Source organism: Frieseomelitta varia, unplaced genomic scaffold (genome assembly GCF_011392965.1).
Source record: "Frieseomelitta varia isolate USP_RPSP 00005682 unplaced genomic scaffold, Fvar_1.2 scaffold_14, whole genome shotgun sequence".
In the NCBI taxonomy this organism is placed as follows: domain Eukaryota; kingdom Metazoa; phylum Arthropoda; class Insecta; order Hymenoptera; family Apidae; genus Frieseomelitta; species Frieseomelitta varia.
In genome coordinates this window covers 35,760-52,608 of record NW_025109083.1, presented here as the reverse complement: position 1 = coordinate 52,608, position 16,849 = coordinate 35,760, and the positions used below count along the sequence as shown (strand labels likewise).

Here is a 16,849-nt window from a genome sequence, read left to right as displayed (position 1 = left end):
TATTGATTTTAATTTTTACATAAAATATTGCAATATGATAATATTAAAAAAAAATTATAATATAATATATAAAATAAATATAAATTAATATATAATAATAATAATAACAACTGGGATTCTGCATGTTCAGGAAAAATGCTGTAATATTTTAAATAATTTATTACATATTTACTTGGTACTATTATTACCATATTTATATTAGTTATATTTATTAACGTTAATTTATTTTCATCCCTTCGGTAAAATGAAGAAAGTATCAAAGTAGAAGGGAAAGGTGAAACTAAAAGTAAAACTGTCACTTTATTCTACTTCGTGCGAGTTCTGTTTTGAATTATCGATCCAATTATCCTATGACTAATACGAACATGACGGATAATTTTTCGTGAATCATCTATTATTACCGAATAAAATTATCCGAATCTAACAAATAAAATAACGTTTATATAATAATATGAATAAATTGCGTATTCTATGTTGTTAAATTAGAATATTTTTTATATTTCTAATTTTAGAAATGTAAATAATTTCCGTCAGTCAGTCAATATTTAATAATGACAATACAATATGTATAAATTTCAAATAAAATTCAAATTGAATTTCCTATTCATTACAATTTTTTATGAGAAATTGAGATGTTAGTTATAATTATTTATCTAAAAAATATTATTATTAATTAATAAGTATTTACTAATATTTATCTACAATGTTTTGGAATTCTAAATTTTAAGAGACTTTTATTATTTTGATTATATTTATTTTGTTCTTTGTAATGTTAAATTTTTGTTCGTATCAAAGTCTAAAATTTATTCGAACGAAGGCCATATTACATATTCGTAAGTGAGATATATATTCGAGAGCTGCACAATATTTTCTCTGTCTGTATTCGACGTGAAAATAAATTTCTGTGAAGTATCGTGTACACAGAATATAACATGAAAACATTTAGTACATGTTTTTAATGAATGGCATTGTATACGAGTGATATGATAGTTGCTATCATTTCTCAGTTTTTGTAGAAACTATTATTAAGTTTTTAAAGAGTAAATTTTCATGAAAATCTTCTAGAAAAAATGTACAAGAAAACCAAATTATAAATGTTACAAATTTTTCTTTCTTATTAGTGAAATTTTAAATACATTTTATCACTTTTGTTGTGTTTTACTTGAGATTGATGGTATTATAGAAAAGGAAATAATCATTATTTTTTAACTTTTATTCATTTATTATATTATTAATTGTATATCATATAATGCGAACTAATTGCAAGCAACAGGAAGAATATAAAACAGAACATCGTATATTGACTATTAATTGTAGAATTTTTGAAATTTTTTTTTGCATTGTAATAAATTGAAAGAATATGGTAATATATCGAAATATGTCATTTGCTAGAATAAAAATGTAGAATGTTATAAGTTAATGATAGTTATTTAAAAAACAATGCTAAAAAAATTTTCTATGTAGCTTCATGAAATATTTAAACTATATATACCGTAAACTATAACTAGTTTTTTTGACGACAACGTGTGAAGTATTTTGTATAAATTTATGGAGAAAAGATAAAATGGAAATGCTAGAGAAAAAATGCTCTATAATTTTGTATTTATTGATTTTGTATCTAAAAAAAAATGTTACGTATAATGTTAATATTTGTTTATTGAAATATGTTAAAATAAATTTGCACAACTTAATTTACAACAAAATAATAAAATTATTTAAATTTGTAATATTAATTAATTAGTTGAATAATAATATTTTTATTCGTTTATACAATATCTTTATCTGTTTAATAATATTTTCATTTATTAAAAAGTTTTATCTTAATACTTTAATTCTTAATACTTAAAAATAATTTGATTTTAAATAATTTTTTTAACTGACAATATTCAAGAGATAATGTGATTTAGAATTGATATTTATTTTCTAATGTTCAATAAGAGAATAAAATCATGACCGTGAAAATCAGAAATATGGTTAATTTGGATTAATAAATGTTTTTGTGAAAAATAGTTATTTTATTCATTTATTGTAAAGAATATTTATAAGGTATATTATATTTGTATACAAAATATAGAAAATTAAATATTTTCATAGAAGTAGAAATAAACAATAAAAATAATATAAATTTTCAATTAAGAATAACGTTCAAATTTTATTAATTGGCTTTTACAATATATATTTATTTTTTGTATAAATATTATTTCTTTAAAAATATTAAAATATATAAATATATTTTTTAAAAAGTATTTTTGTATCAGCTTCATTCGTAATTACTCATTTATTTATTTCATTTAATACCAATACTTATTATTATTATTATTATTATTCCTTATGAATTTTTTCATATGATTTATAAAATATTATAATATCAAATTTAATGACACTCATATATTCAGAGACAGTGTTTATAAATTACTATACTTCTAACTTTAAATCTATACTAACTTTGACCCATTGATCTATTTAAATTCCATTTGTATTACTTACATTTGCAAGATGTTTTAAATTTCTTTAAATACAACAATTTGTTTAAACAAAAAAATTTAAATAATTAAAAGTGATAATTTGTTTAATAATTTTAGCAAAGCAAAAACATCTGACTCTATTTTTGAGTATAAGAATTGCCTTGGAATTATTATCAGTTGTCTTCGTCAATTGCATCATCGCTATCTTATCTGTTATTCGCCTATGACATCATTGGAATTGAATCGGAGCATGCGCGTTTCCATCGCAAAAGAAACGCCATGATATGTAATACAGTGAAAACGTAGTTTCTCTGCGCACATGTTTATCTACGTTTAACCAATGGCGCTACGTAATGTTATTACGTCATCACTGATAGAGTGTGCATATCGGAAATTTCAAAAATGGTGAGCATAACTACGATTACGGCTATATAATTAATAGTATAATATTTGATAATTATTGAGAATGGGGACGATTCTTTTTTATTGATCGATTTTTTTTTTTTAATGATCTTGGAATATGTTATTGAGGTCAATGTTCCGAATATTTTTTTCTATATATGTATAACCGCCGTTCAATTTTAGAGATATATTCAAAAATATGGATTAAGTTTAAACGAGATTATTTAATCTGGCTGCTTTACGGCGTGACCAATTGTACCGATTATATTATGTAACGTAGTTGGTCTATTTATATTATGTAATATAGCATTGTATCAACCAATTATACATATATACAGATTCGTGGCTATATTATACATACAACAGACTCATGAACAACTGATTAGAAGGTATGTAATTCTATATTTAAAAATGAGTCAAAAAGAAAAAATACAATTTTTTCAATAAAATCTTTGTTTTTCAGAAACTCGAGTTTGAAAATTTATCAAGTACATATGAATATTTGAAATTATGATTCATTCTGTACAATAGCGAATAATCGACACGAGAATATTCTATGTGCAAAAAGTAGAGAATGTGGAATAAAATTTTTTTAAGATTTCATTTTCAAGAAAATAGATTTTGAATATATTTTGTTAAAAGTTGCCTTGGCACACGAGATGAAATTTCGAATAACACTTTCGAAATTGAATTTTCTCGGAAATAAGATATAAAACAATCTTCTGTCAATTCAGAAATTAATTTAATTCAAATATACATTCTTAAAAAACATTCAAAATCGGGTTTCCTGAAAGCCCTCAAAAAAAAATTTTTTTCTTTTTTTCTGACTCATTTTTACATGTGGAATTATCTCTCAATTAATTGTCCACAAATCACGCGACACCTCATAACATTAAATATTAACAATATTTTTGAAACTAAAATTTAGAAGAAGAAATGTATATGTATATGGAAAATAAATATTCAGAATATTGACTTTGACAACATAAGTATTCCTAATAATTATCTAATATGATTTACATGATCATCGTATTCGCGTATCATTTTTGAAGGCATATTTCGAAAGTGTTAATTAAATTATTTGAATTATTTTCTTTGTATATGTAGAAATTAAAATACTAATAAGAATAATCAAAGTATGTAACTTTTGAAATTTATTTCGAACATCGAAAATATAATATATTGGTAATGAAATAAACTATTGGCTCTATTTTTTGAATGCATTGATAATTAATGAAATTATATACTTGTATATATATATATATATATACTTGTATATACTTGTATATATATATAAATTGTATAGCCGTAATTTAATATTTACATTTTTCTGCACGTATTAATTGGAATCCTTATAGTACAATAGTATTAAATAATAAGTACTCTTTATTAAAATTTTTTGGCGATTGTCATTGATACAAGATTCATAAGCGATGTCGAAAAGTAAAAAATTTTTTAAATTACCTTATACAACTTTAAATAGTTCAAATATGCTAATGAAGGTTTCCTACTCCAAAAAGTGATAAAGATAAATAAATTGATATAAAAATAGTACATAATAATTATTATAATATACAATGTCACTGTTTATTTCTACATACAATAATATTAATATACCATTATATATTATTATATATTATATAGCGATAAATGATATACTATTATTATATAGTAGTATATTATATATATTATATATATTATATAGTAATGAATATTATATAATAATAATAATATTTATATATTATTAATATGAGATACGAATATAATAATCATATAAATAGAAATAAAAACCTAATTAATCCCTTCGTAATCGTGGACGAGATATATATATATATATATATATAATCAAAATGATTAGTTGATAAATATCTGTAAAAGTATAAATTTATTTAAAAATGTTTAAATTTAATTTTAAATGTTTAAATGCAATATAACAGTTGCAATTACAGCGAAGAAGAAGGTATAGAGGTACAAGAGAATATTAATGGAATTTATTGACATTGTAATTTATTGACATATTTTATTGTATTTTATGAGATTTTCCAATTTAAATGTTACAAATGGGCTTGTAACATAATAGTTATATTAATAGACATCTATATCGTATTGACAAAAATCAAATTCACTGATCGTGAATCTTTTTTATGTGTCACTACACACAGCATAACATATTGCATACACACACACACATATTATTTTGAACCATGATTTGAGTTATCATTATGAAAAAAGGTAATTCTTGATCAATTATGAAAATCTTATTTATTGATCTTTATAATAAGGAAAGAATTGTTGCTCCTCCTGTACTGTATTCTAAAAATATCTCTTATTATGAATTTTATTTTGACTATTATTGTAAACATTTATAAAGTAAAAAGAACATACAAACTTTTTTAAAGTCTCACTTTCTTTACAAGGCTGCAGTGTAATATAACATTAACAAATATTAAATGGGTAACGTATATCATTATGTCTAGCATTATGACATCAGAAATAAAAAAACAATTAATTAAAATAAATAAAATATTTCCAGAAGCTTGAAGATTTTTACCATCTTTCAAGTAAATAAATATTTTATTTTTAAATACGTTCATTCATCCATGCAATTGAAATTATAATTAATTAGGTGAAAGTTTTATTTTCCAGACATTATTGCGTAAATAGTTTGTTTCTTGTTTTGTAGTCTTAAAAAGAAATTTTAAAATTGTGTTAAATATGTAACTCTTTCTTATAATATAAAAAAATTCATTAACAATAAGTATAATAAAAAACAAGCTAATGTCATACATATTTGCATGAATAAAAAGGCTGCGTTGCGATGGAAGAAACGTCAAGCAAACGGATTAAGAATCATTGCCAATATTTCGTATCTTGCAGAACTAAGTTAATTTTTTAATAAAAGATAAAATCTATTGATTATATCTTTCTCTGATAGTTTCTACAAGAAAAAAGGAACTCTGCTTACATTCAGATTTTCTTTTAAATCCTCAGTTTTTTTAAGATCATCTAAAATATTTCACAAAAATTGGTACTTCTTTTTCAATTCGAACTTGAACATGTTTAAACGTTTAAAATGTTATAAAAATAAATATTATTATATATTGTGATTTTGTAGAATTATTTTCTGTGAGAAATGTTTGTGCAATTTTTACAGTTAACAGTTAACGCAAAAAGTGTTCAAAGTTGAAAATTTTTATTTCTTTTTAATTGATATTCCTACTAACGACATGTATAATATATATGTGAAATATATATGATAAAGAAAAACAATTTCCATATTCATTTGTAATTGAAATATAAAAAGAAATATAGAAAGCTGAAGTATAAAAAAAAAAATGCTAAGTTTTATCGCACAGTGTACAATATTACATATCATCAATTTAACCCTTTGACTACTGTTAGCGTCTAAAAGCACTTGGAAAATTTGCATTTGTGATACTGTAGGCGCCTAAAGGTGCTTAAAAAAATTGCTCCTATGGTACTGACGGTACCTGTAGGCGGTTTACTACTTTGATCCGCTGACAGGAGCATAATGTTAATTTTAAATTTTTAGTATGTGTACTAACAATTCAATGCAAAATACGAATAAATAAATAATATTGGTTTAATGTAGTGGAATTCAGTGTTTTGATTATTTTAATATACTTTTTCAGAAATGCACGCCTAACAAAATGTTTCGCCGTTCTCGGTGTAGGTCGCACAGAATTTCTACCGTACAGTACGATTGATACGTCTTAAAGTCTGCCGTAGGAAATAATAGTAAATACTAGATGTAAGTACGAGTGATACGTCTTAAAGTGCCAAGAGAATAATAGTAAATACTAGATGTAAAATAATAAGTAAAAATAAATAATAATACTTTTCAATTTCTCTTAAATCATAATTTTTCTTTCAAGTTTTATTCGTAAATACCGACAACATTATTGTTAATTCTTTTTTGAAACGGCCTGTAGTACCGTTCTATAGCTGCTGCGTCAGTTGGTATTTGCGCAGAAGAGACAAATATCGCCTGTAGTAACGTTGAGTCGACCGGCTTTACGAGCGGCTCGATATAACTGTCGTGTATATTCGTGTAGTGTGTGGAACAAAAACGGCGAATGAACAAACGTGCGCTAGATGATCGCGTATCTATTCCAAAACGTCACCGGGATAATTAATAGATAAAGAAACAAGATCAACTTGCAGATTAATCGTGACGAAAAGGTTTAACTGTGCCACAGTAAACATGGGACTAAAGGATTTCCGAATAGTCTACGACAATCCTTGGAATATTTATTACCCAGGACAGACCGTTAATGGAATTATCATCGTGGTGTTAGATAGCACGAAAAAGATACGTGGTATGTTATACATATTCGAAAGTCTTGTTGCATGACTCATGTAATGACTATTTTCAGGCGAATAACACGTGACAGTATATGTTCCTTCGGTAATATTATACATATCGACAGGTGTTTACAGTGTTTTTAAATGTCAAAAACAGTAACTTTTGTAGTACTTTTGTTCAATTAGCTTAAACATCTCTGAAAAAGCCTAAACGTTTAAAAAACCTAAAAAGCGAATATAAAGATTTCAAGATTGAAAATATATATGTAAAATATAAAGTTAAATTTAAATAACGATGGAATAAGTAAAATTATTCAATATTTTTTATTAAATGATTTAATTCTATTAAGAGAGATTATATTGTGAAAAACTCCAGAGAAATAAAACGAATATATAAAAAAAAAGAACTATTACTTAAATGTGATATTTTCTGTGTACTGTTCATGTAGGATGGAGCATATTGTATTCTATTCTAATATTAGTTCCAATTTGTGTATGATATTCATTGCATATTGTCGAGTTCTTGTTGCCACACATACATACATTCCTGCAGAGAATATTTTTTCTTCTTTGTCGTAAGGTGTAGTTTAATTATAGCACGACCATACACCCGCATAGTGAAAATGGACAGTGACGATTAGTCGTGAAACACTTGTTTTCGTTATGCTATATTGGATATACATATAATATTATTCTTTTAATTACTACTTTATTAGAATTACTGCTTTAAATAACTGGAAGTATGGAAATCATTTTGATAATTTTTTCATTTAGAATTTTAGTCTTAAATTGAGTTTCAAATTAGAATCATGCAACGATTATAATGTATGTATTGTCCAATTATAAAAATGGAATGATAAAAAGATATTTAATTTTTTTCATACGTTAAAATATAATATTTTGCTCAGAGTTAAGGTATAAAGAAAGGACCAATTAGTTTTCAATAATTTCAAAGATATATCAAAGTTATAGGAAAACAAGTCAACAGAAGTAGTTGATTATTGTTTTATGCAAGATTTCAGAGTATAATTGTATTCAATATATTTAATAGTTTCAAACTTAGAAATTATTTTCGTATCCAATATGTAAAATTGTTAAATTTGATATATTTTTAATTCCTCTTTATAATATAGAATATCGCATTCGATGTATATATGGTATAATTTATTTCAAAAATAATTATTGATTAATAATAATATTTAATAATTTTTATCATTTTTTCAGGTATAAGCGTAAAAATAAAAGGTGTGGCGAACACATGTTGGACTACTGATAAACAAGATATGGATGAGAGAGGGCAATATAGAGATGGAACTGAGACGGTTACCGCACATGAAGAATATTTTGAGACAAAGTATTATCTTGTTGGATCAGCTTCTGGTAAAATTTTATTTTAAATTATTTTACTAATTAACACTTTTGTTAGAAAAAGTAATAAATTTTCTGTAGGTGGTGAAATTGAGATACAAAGTGGGGAGCATAAATTTCCGTTTCAATGTGTTCTACCTATAAATTTACCCAGCAGTTTCGAATCTGATTTTGGACATGTTCGGTATACAGTTAAAGCAACTTTGGACCGTCCTTGGAAGTTCGATCAAGAAGTAAAAAGTCCCTTCACAGTGGTATCACCTCTTGATCTTAATCAAGAACCAAGGGCTTCGGTATAATTTACCATTAAATTCTTAATTTAATGAAAAAACAAATCTTCCATGATTGAAATTAAAGCTCGAAATGATTGACATTATAGTAGCTAATAGTAAAATGTAAAAGTTTTAATTTACGTTAGTATACATTAAAATTTACATTTTAAAAATAGAAAATTGAATCAAAAATAAAATTTTTCGTATATAGAAAAATTGAAACAAAATTATTTCATAGTTTCACTGTTGGTATATAATTAATGTAATAAAATTGTATTATAGTATAAAAATTACATATATATATTATACATTTTTTCAGGAAAAAGTGCAAGAAGAAATGAGCAAAACATTTTGCTGTTTATGTTGCGGTACGCCACCATTAACTGTTAATTATTTGTTGCCGGTGAGAGGATATGTACCAGGCCAATCAATGCCAATAAAAGTGAACGTTGAAAATTTGTCAGGAGTTGTTGTGGATACTATAAAATTACTTCTGTGTAAGGTGTATATACAATTCGATGATATTGTTGATAATATACAATAGGTAAAAATATTTTAAGATAATAATGAATTATGAAGTTCAGATCGTAACTTTTCGGGCCACTACACCGACTACTGATACCAAAAGAGAAGAAATTGTAATAGCGGAAGTTAGTAAAGGACCTATTGAAGCAGGCGGAATTGCAGATTATGAACAGAAGCTCGATATTCCTCCACTACCTCCATCGAATTTGACGAATTGTGGAATTATTGATTTGGAATATAATCTTAAAGTTATAGCTTGTGTCTCAGGATGGTTAGTAATATAATATAATATACTATATTGTTATGCAAAATATTTTATTTCTAAAAAAATTATCACTATATTTTATCATAAAAAATCGTTAATTTTTATGAAAAAATATTGTTTTTCTCTTCAACTTTGAATATAATATTTAATAGCAAAATTCTGTAAATGACTGAATTTGAATTTTAGTTTTAAAATTACATTTCAAGTAAATTTAAATATTGCAGATCTGAGGTATTATAAATAAACTAATGGTAGTTATTATTTGTATGATGCTACTTATTATGTGATTCTTAAACGAGATCTGTAAATAATGCTAATGTGATTTAATTGATATAATGTATACAACTGATTTTAATTGTTCATTACAACATTCCACAAGATATGAATATGTTAGAATACATAATTCTGTGTAGGTACCATCGAAATTTAACGCAAAACACCCTTGTATTCGTGGGTACGGTACCATTGATAAATTATCAAACTCCGACTGCTCCTCCGGCCGAAGACTATTCAAAATTATCAGAAATTGGATGGACGACCTCAGGAATTCCAGTTTCAAGTTCTGACGGACCTCCGTCACCAAATTTATATCCTAATTTGCGTAAGGATATTTTCATATATCTTTCATAATTATTAATATACATAATTAAGAATGTAGTTTAACATATGCATAAAATCATATAGCTCCTCCATCATATGAAGAATCAACCAATGGTGCTAGAAGTCTGTGGGAACGTGGTGAATCCGAGCATATTTTTGGTCTGACAAATCGTTTCGCACCTAAATATCCGGTTTTCAATTTTGCGCCGATTCAATAAACAAGGAAACAAAATAATTTGATGCTTTGATGCAAATAATGAAAAATGAAAGTCACATATTTTATATAATAGTTTGTAAAGCATTTCAGGAGCTTTAATCGAAATTAGAACTTACAACGATGTGTGTTATTGAAGCTAGTCCAAATTACTAGATTATTTAAGCGTGCCTTGCTTAAATTATTTTTTAAACAGAAAATTATAATCAATCAAAAAATAAAAATATCGATATAATTTAATTTATGTAATTTTATGTCAGAGACATTTTAATTAAGATGTGGATTAGTCGTATACTATTATTATTAATCATTATATTTATCATAATATTTTGAATTAGTTTGAAGATTTCCAGAACAAATATTTCTAGAACAAAGAATATGATCTGATTAATTAAGACGCACAATTAGAAAATACTCAAAATGTAAATGATCAAAATTTGCTACTTATAGTGATAAAGAGAATAGTTTCTTAAAAATATTATGTATATTTTCTATACAATTTTTTGTAATTATAATTTAAAGCAATATTAAGTATTGTTAAACTGCCGATATTAAAATATTCAGTTTGAAAATTTGTTTGATTCACATTTTTATATACTGTTGATATATTCTGTTGTCGATAATGAAGATATAAATCAGCAAATTTGTATTTATATCTATATTGTTTTTAATAAAACTTACCTTTTTCATATATCCTCTTTTCATATATTTAAAATGTTTAAATCATTTAATATGTATTATTAAATCGTATTATTTTTCATGCAGGGACGAAATATATTATACATAAATTAAGCTTATAATTAAGACTTGACTTTATATACTTTATATACTACATTAAGTGAACGATATAATATTACTCATTGTGTACTCAAAATCTATATAAATAAGTAAATAATAATTGATATACAATTGCTAATTATACAGAAATTTATTTTTATTTTAAATTAAAAACCTAATGTTGTTTTTGATTAATTTGAGATTAATTTATTATATTTAACAAAATTTTATTTCTTATAACTTTTCTGTATAATAAAGTAATCAATTTTATATATAAATATTTCCTATATTTGATACTTGTTTTTAATGAGATATAATTTTTTATTATTATTTATTATTATTATTCATTATTATTTATTTTTTATTATTATAATTTATTATTTTTTATATATTATGTATATTTTTTTATTTTTATAATTTTTTATTATTGTTTCGTGAAATATTGTATAATAATGTTATTTTATTTTCGATTTTGAGTTTTAATATTTCACTTTAATAAAATTCCAGTTATTCAAGTTTATATAAAAAAAGGCTTTATCTACTGTAGTTATAACAGATGCACAAGTAATATTACAAAAATCAATAATTTTTTAATTTAAAAATCAATTTATTAAATTAAATAAACGAAATTAATTTCTTTAAATTATTTTAAACGATTAAAAATTTTTAATTAAGATTTTTTAATTCTGTAGACGTTTTTTATACGATTATGATTAAAACTTTAAAACTATAAATTTTAGTATACGTAAACTGTATATTACATGGCAAACCAAGTTATATAGTTTTTTTTTTGGTCATAAATGAAATTTTATCTGAAAGTGAATAATGTAATCGTGTTAAAAATAAAAATATATATATCTTGTTCTCTATTCCCGACATTAGCGTTCAAGGTGTTTATTGATTTTACGTTGATCACGTTTTGCGGAAAGATTTCTATCAATAATATCGTCTTATCGAGGAATGATTCGTCATACACGGTATTTCTTATCTATTTGCTACATCTAAACAATACACGACTCGATTTCGTGCTACTACATTTTTATAGCAGAACAGATCTTATCAGTAATCAAACATTAAATTCACTGTTTCGCTTTTTTTTTTTTAATTTTTAACTTTCGATCGACAAAACTGTGACATAGTACTTTTTCATTCGCTTTTATAATAAAATTGTCATTTAGATTCAAATGTTTACACTGATCAGATTTTGTTGTTAACAACCCGATTATTGTTTGAGATATTTTGATTCGAAATAAATTCAAAAAGATTATAAATATGTTTTTTATATTTAGAATAATAATACATTGAACTTTAATAATTATTTTTAATTAATTAATTTTCTTCTTAATTTTTCTGCATTTAATACATTATTTTTAAAAAGAATTTAAACTTTTATAACTTAAGTTTATGATAGATTTGTACACAATACTATGTAATAAATATTAGATTAATAACAGATATTTTTGAGGAATTTCCAAAATAAAATTTCATTGATCTAGATGTGCTATGATAGCACTGCTATCTGTGGATGTACTTCTTTCAGATTAATGAAATTTGAATTTAGTTAGATTGTACCGACTACAGTTACAATTAAAATTATTAAAATACTTAAAATCTAAACATAATTATAGTAAAATGTTTTAAAATTTTTTTCATTTTTTTTGTTTTAAATTAGAACTAAGAATATTTTATCGTATAGGATAAAAAAATTAATTTTTTATTTATAACACTTTTGCATGCTATGAAGATTTACTGTCACTATATATGTATATATATATATATATATATATATATATATATATAGCATGCAAATGTGTTATAAATAAAAAATTAATTTATGTATATATATATATATTATAATAATATATTTTCACGCAACAACGCCTTAATATAAAATATTATATTCTATATGCTAAAACAAAACAAAATGTGAAATAGAAATAGAATTTTAAGTTTCCAATTCGATGTAGAATCACGAAGAGTTAAGTCACGAAGTCCTGTATGTATATTGTAAGTGGATCGAACAGCTCTGTTAATTTTAGTATGTATTAACGAGGTCTCCCATGGTATTGTGGACGAGTCGAATATTGACGTATCGTGGTCTCAAAGGTATCGTGTTTCAGTTCTATATTCCTATATATACATATATGTACTTACATATATATATTACGATATTTCATATGCTGCTAAATGTTGTTAGTTAGATAAATGAAGTGCTAAATTTCAATCAATTTTCCATTTCAACACTAATCTATTGTCACATTTGAAACGTTGTCGCCAATTAAAATATCATGGTTCTATAATTGAATGTGTCTGTTTATCCAGTATGACTCCAGATATTAATTTAGCTAGTTACATTCCACATTTGTGATAAAATGACGCATGAGCATTGAACATGTACATATGTACATAATAGCGAGCTTCTAAGGTGTGGCAACAATTATCTTTAATTGAGGCAATTATTGTGTGCCTAGACATTTTCATATTCTTTCGTATTTACACAATTATGCATTACTAAAAGTTTCTAAGGAGAAAAGGATGCCGTATAAATAAATATACAAATATTTATAATCTCTTCCTCTTGAATAAAATGCTTGGTTTTAGAAAGCCTTATCGTGTAACTTCGTTGAAGTTGTTGGACGGTGATATTATAACAATTTTCGTATTACAAAGAATTAGAAGTAGTAAGAGAAGAAAAAAACATTATAACGTTGCCATATCATTGATATTTTAAAAAAATAATTATAAAATCGAGGTTTTATCTCTTCTAGGAACCGAGATTTTAGAAAGTCCAGGGATCCTTTACATCTATTTTATGTTTCTTTTTCTATGTATGTAGATTTTATATATTGAATTTCTTTACAGTTTTGTTGAAAAATAAATTGTTATATTTATGTACTTTCTTATAGAGTTCGGAAGTTCACAGAAAATACATACATATGTACATCCTTATACTACTCAACATACACATACTATTCAAAATAGTTCTTGGATAACTTCAAATATTTATAAATTAAATAAACAAAAATAGACAATACTTTAAAATATAAGTGTTATATTTTATAATGATTATTGTTAAGAAGGAGAAAATAATTAGAATATTAAAATATAATATAATATTAGATTATTATTAATAGAATATTCTATAATCGATTTCCTAGAACGATAATATTTTAATTTTATTTGATTTTATCCTGTGAAGAAAAAGGAAATAGCTATATAACTATATTACTATTATTAATTTAGCTATAACATTTATATATATTTATACCATTATATAGCTATAACATATTATTATTATTGATTTAATTGTTATTACTATTTTTTAATTGTAAATCTGTAAACAAGCTGGAAGTCTGAATACTTTTAAATAATTAATTCTAGTATTTATTTAGACAATCTTTAAAATAAATATTTCATTCTTTTAATGTTTTAATTTTTTATATTCAATTAATTAAAAGCATTCGTGTTTATTTGTAGGTGAAATTTGATTTTAAAATAAGTATAAGAAAAAGTGAAACATATCGGTAAATTGAATAGTCGCTTAAGGTTGATCGATCACATGGGACGGTATTTTGCGTCCTTGAAAGTAGGAAATAAAATATTCGTAAACTAACTTTTATACGGATGTTCAACTAGTAAGAGTAGTATAGATTACAATAGAGGTAGGCCGATTTTGTTATATGGGAACTTTCATTACATAGATTCATTGCATGAGGCAGACATGTCTGTATAAAATCAAACAGTTTTAAATATACAGACATCGACACGATTACCTTTAACAATAATTTTCATATTTGAAAATAACAATTCTAACTACATACATAACTGTCATTTTCACTACACGTCATCGTGTAATGTCGGAATATTGAAATTCAATAATAGAATCTTAACAAATATACATTTCTCTCTCTTTTAATATATGTATATGATATGTCAATCGTAAATTTCCATTATTATAATTATTGTAATAATTTCATGTTAATTTTCTTACTTGGGGTAATGAAAATTTAGATAATAAAATACGTATATTTTATTTGAACCATTTTATTTTCTTTCATATTTTTTAAAAATTATTTATAACTTACGTGGAACAAAAAAAGATATTTGATATGAAAATGTTGATATTTCAATTGAAAAGTATAAAATAATAAATATTTAAATAACGTGTAATGTTTCTATGGAATGGATATGATTTTTTTAATAAAAACAAATCAAAATTTATAGTTTTTTTTCGATTATGATTATCGTTATAGATGTTAATTATTTTTACAGATTCAAAAAAGAACTTTTATCCATTTTTTCCAGTTGTAGACAAATTTTTAATGAAATTAATTATAAACGTATTTCTCATGTAAGCTTCACAAGTCCAACGACTTGATTATTTTTTAGAACATTACTTCAATTTTTTAATGATACGGATATTGTAGCACATGCAACTTGAAAGTTTCAATATGCGACATTAGATCTTGTTTTATCTCTTAATGGTCGTTTCATTTTTAAACCTCTAGTTGTTTTGAATAGTGAATTTTCCTTTTCCTGTCCTGTTATTTAATTAAGGGTTCAAGGGTTCAATTTATCTGTAATTAGCTGTCGGATATAATTAAATATGCTTCCATAGAATACAGTTTTCTTTTCAAATATATATTTTTAAATTCCACTTGTATTTTGTTGTAGTATGTTATTCCATTTCGATGAAATAAAAATTTAGTTAAAAAATTTGTCAATTTGAGACGTATTCTAGGACAAAAATTTTTCATTTAATATCAGAGAGATTTTACAGATGCTCATAGACGAAATGATACTTATATTCTTGGTTTATGATTGATAATTTAAAATTTAAAATTATCGGTATATATTACTGATTTGAAAATATGATTATATTTTCAAAATAGAATTAACAGTAGATAATGAAACGTTTCATTCGTCAATAATATCGCACTGAAATTGACATTGAGTACGAATCCATATTTTTGAGTAAACAAGGATAAACTCAATTTTAATTTGGAGATAAGGGAATACTTTTTACAATTAAAATTTTTGTATTAGATGAAGATACTTAATTAATATCTTATTAATAGGTAGCATACTAGCAAATTTTATTTGACAGTTTTATATAATATTGTAATTTACGAGACCTGAATTGTAACAATTGACTTTTTCAGTATTTATATTTTGAAATTTATGATCTTATGCGTATCAATTACGTATGCAATTATTGAATTCCAAAATTAAAAATATTTTTTCGAATTACGAGTGAAAACGTGATGTAATATATTTTTTCTCGATCTATTGAATTTGATACATTGTCACCTTATTTGATTTTTTTGGACGATAAAGATGTTGAAAATTATCAATTAACCCTTTCGCTATTGTAGACGAGATTATTTTGTTAAAACTATGTTGGTTGTACCATTAACTAATAGAGATATCTCGTCCACAGTAAGAAGGGTTAAAAACTCGTGTAATAATAAATAATAAACAAATAAATAAATTATTTAATTAGCACCTCCGTCAAATAATTGGCCATCCCAACTGTTCCAAAAATTGTTATAAAATTTATAATGCTCAAAATATGTTTATATTTTTTTGTTATAAGTTTCCCTTTCTTTGTATTTGTGTCTTTTTATTTGTATAT

The 16,849-nt window shown here is 24.0% G+C and overlaps 1 protein-coding gene across 2 annotated transcripts; it reads left to right on the top strand.

The window, feature by feature from the left end:
* Positions 1-2,766: 2,766 nt before the first annotated feature.
* LOC122532343 (arrestin domain-containing protein 17) lies at positions 2,767-10,558 on the top strand. Of its 2 annotated transcripts, none has more exons than XM_043661063.1 (8): positions 2,767-2,870; positions 7,053-7,207; positions 8,418-8,573; positions 8,643-8,854; positions 9,153-9,335; positions 9,418-9,629; positions 10,037-10,224; positions 10,308-10,558. In XM_043661063.1, the coding sequence occupies exons 2-8, from the start codon at positions 7,093-7,095 to the stop codon at positions 10,439-10,441; spliced, it is 1,200 nt and encodes a 399-aa protein (XP_043516998.1). In that variant the 5' UTR covers positions 2,767-2,870; positions 7,053-7,092; the 3' UTR covers positions 10,442-10,558. The 2 variants fall into 2 exon arrangements, with proteins under 2 accessions (XP_043516998.1, XP_043516989.1); XM_043661054.1 differs by lacking the exon at positions 2,767-2,870 and adding an exon at positions 6,551-6,639.
* The last annotated feature ends 6,291 nt before the right edge of the window (positions 10,559-16,849 follow it).

Excerpts from the sequence above, each read along its gene's own strand:
- LOC122532343 (XM_043661063.1), top strand. The coding sequence starts at position 7,093 with ATGGGACTAAAGGATTTCCGAATAGTCTACGACAATCCTTGGAATATT. Across the intron at positions 9,630-10,036 it reads ATAGCTTGTGTCTCAGGATG|GTACCATCGAAATTTAACGC; the intron begins GTTAGTAATATA and ends AATTCTGTGTAG. Across the intron at positions 10,225-10,307 it reads AAATTTATATCCTAATTTGC|CTCCTCCATCATATGAAGAA; the intron begins GTAAGGATATTT and ends AAAATCATATAG.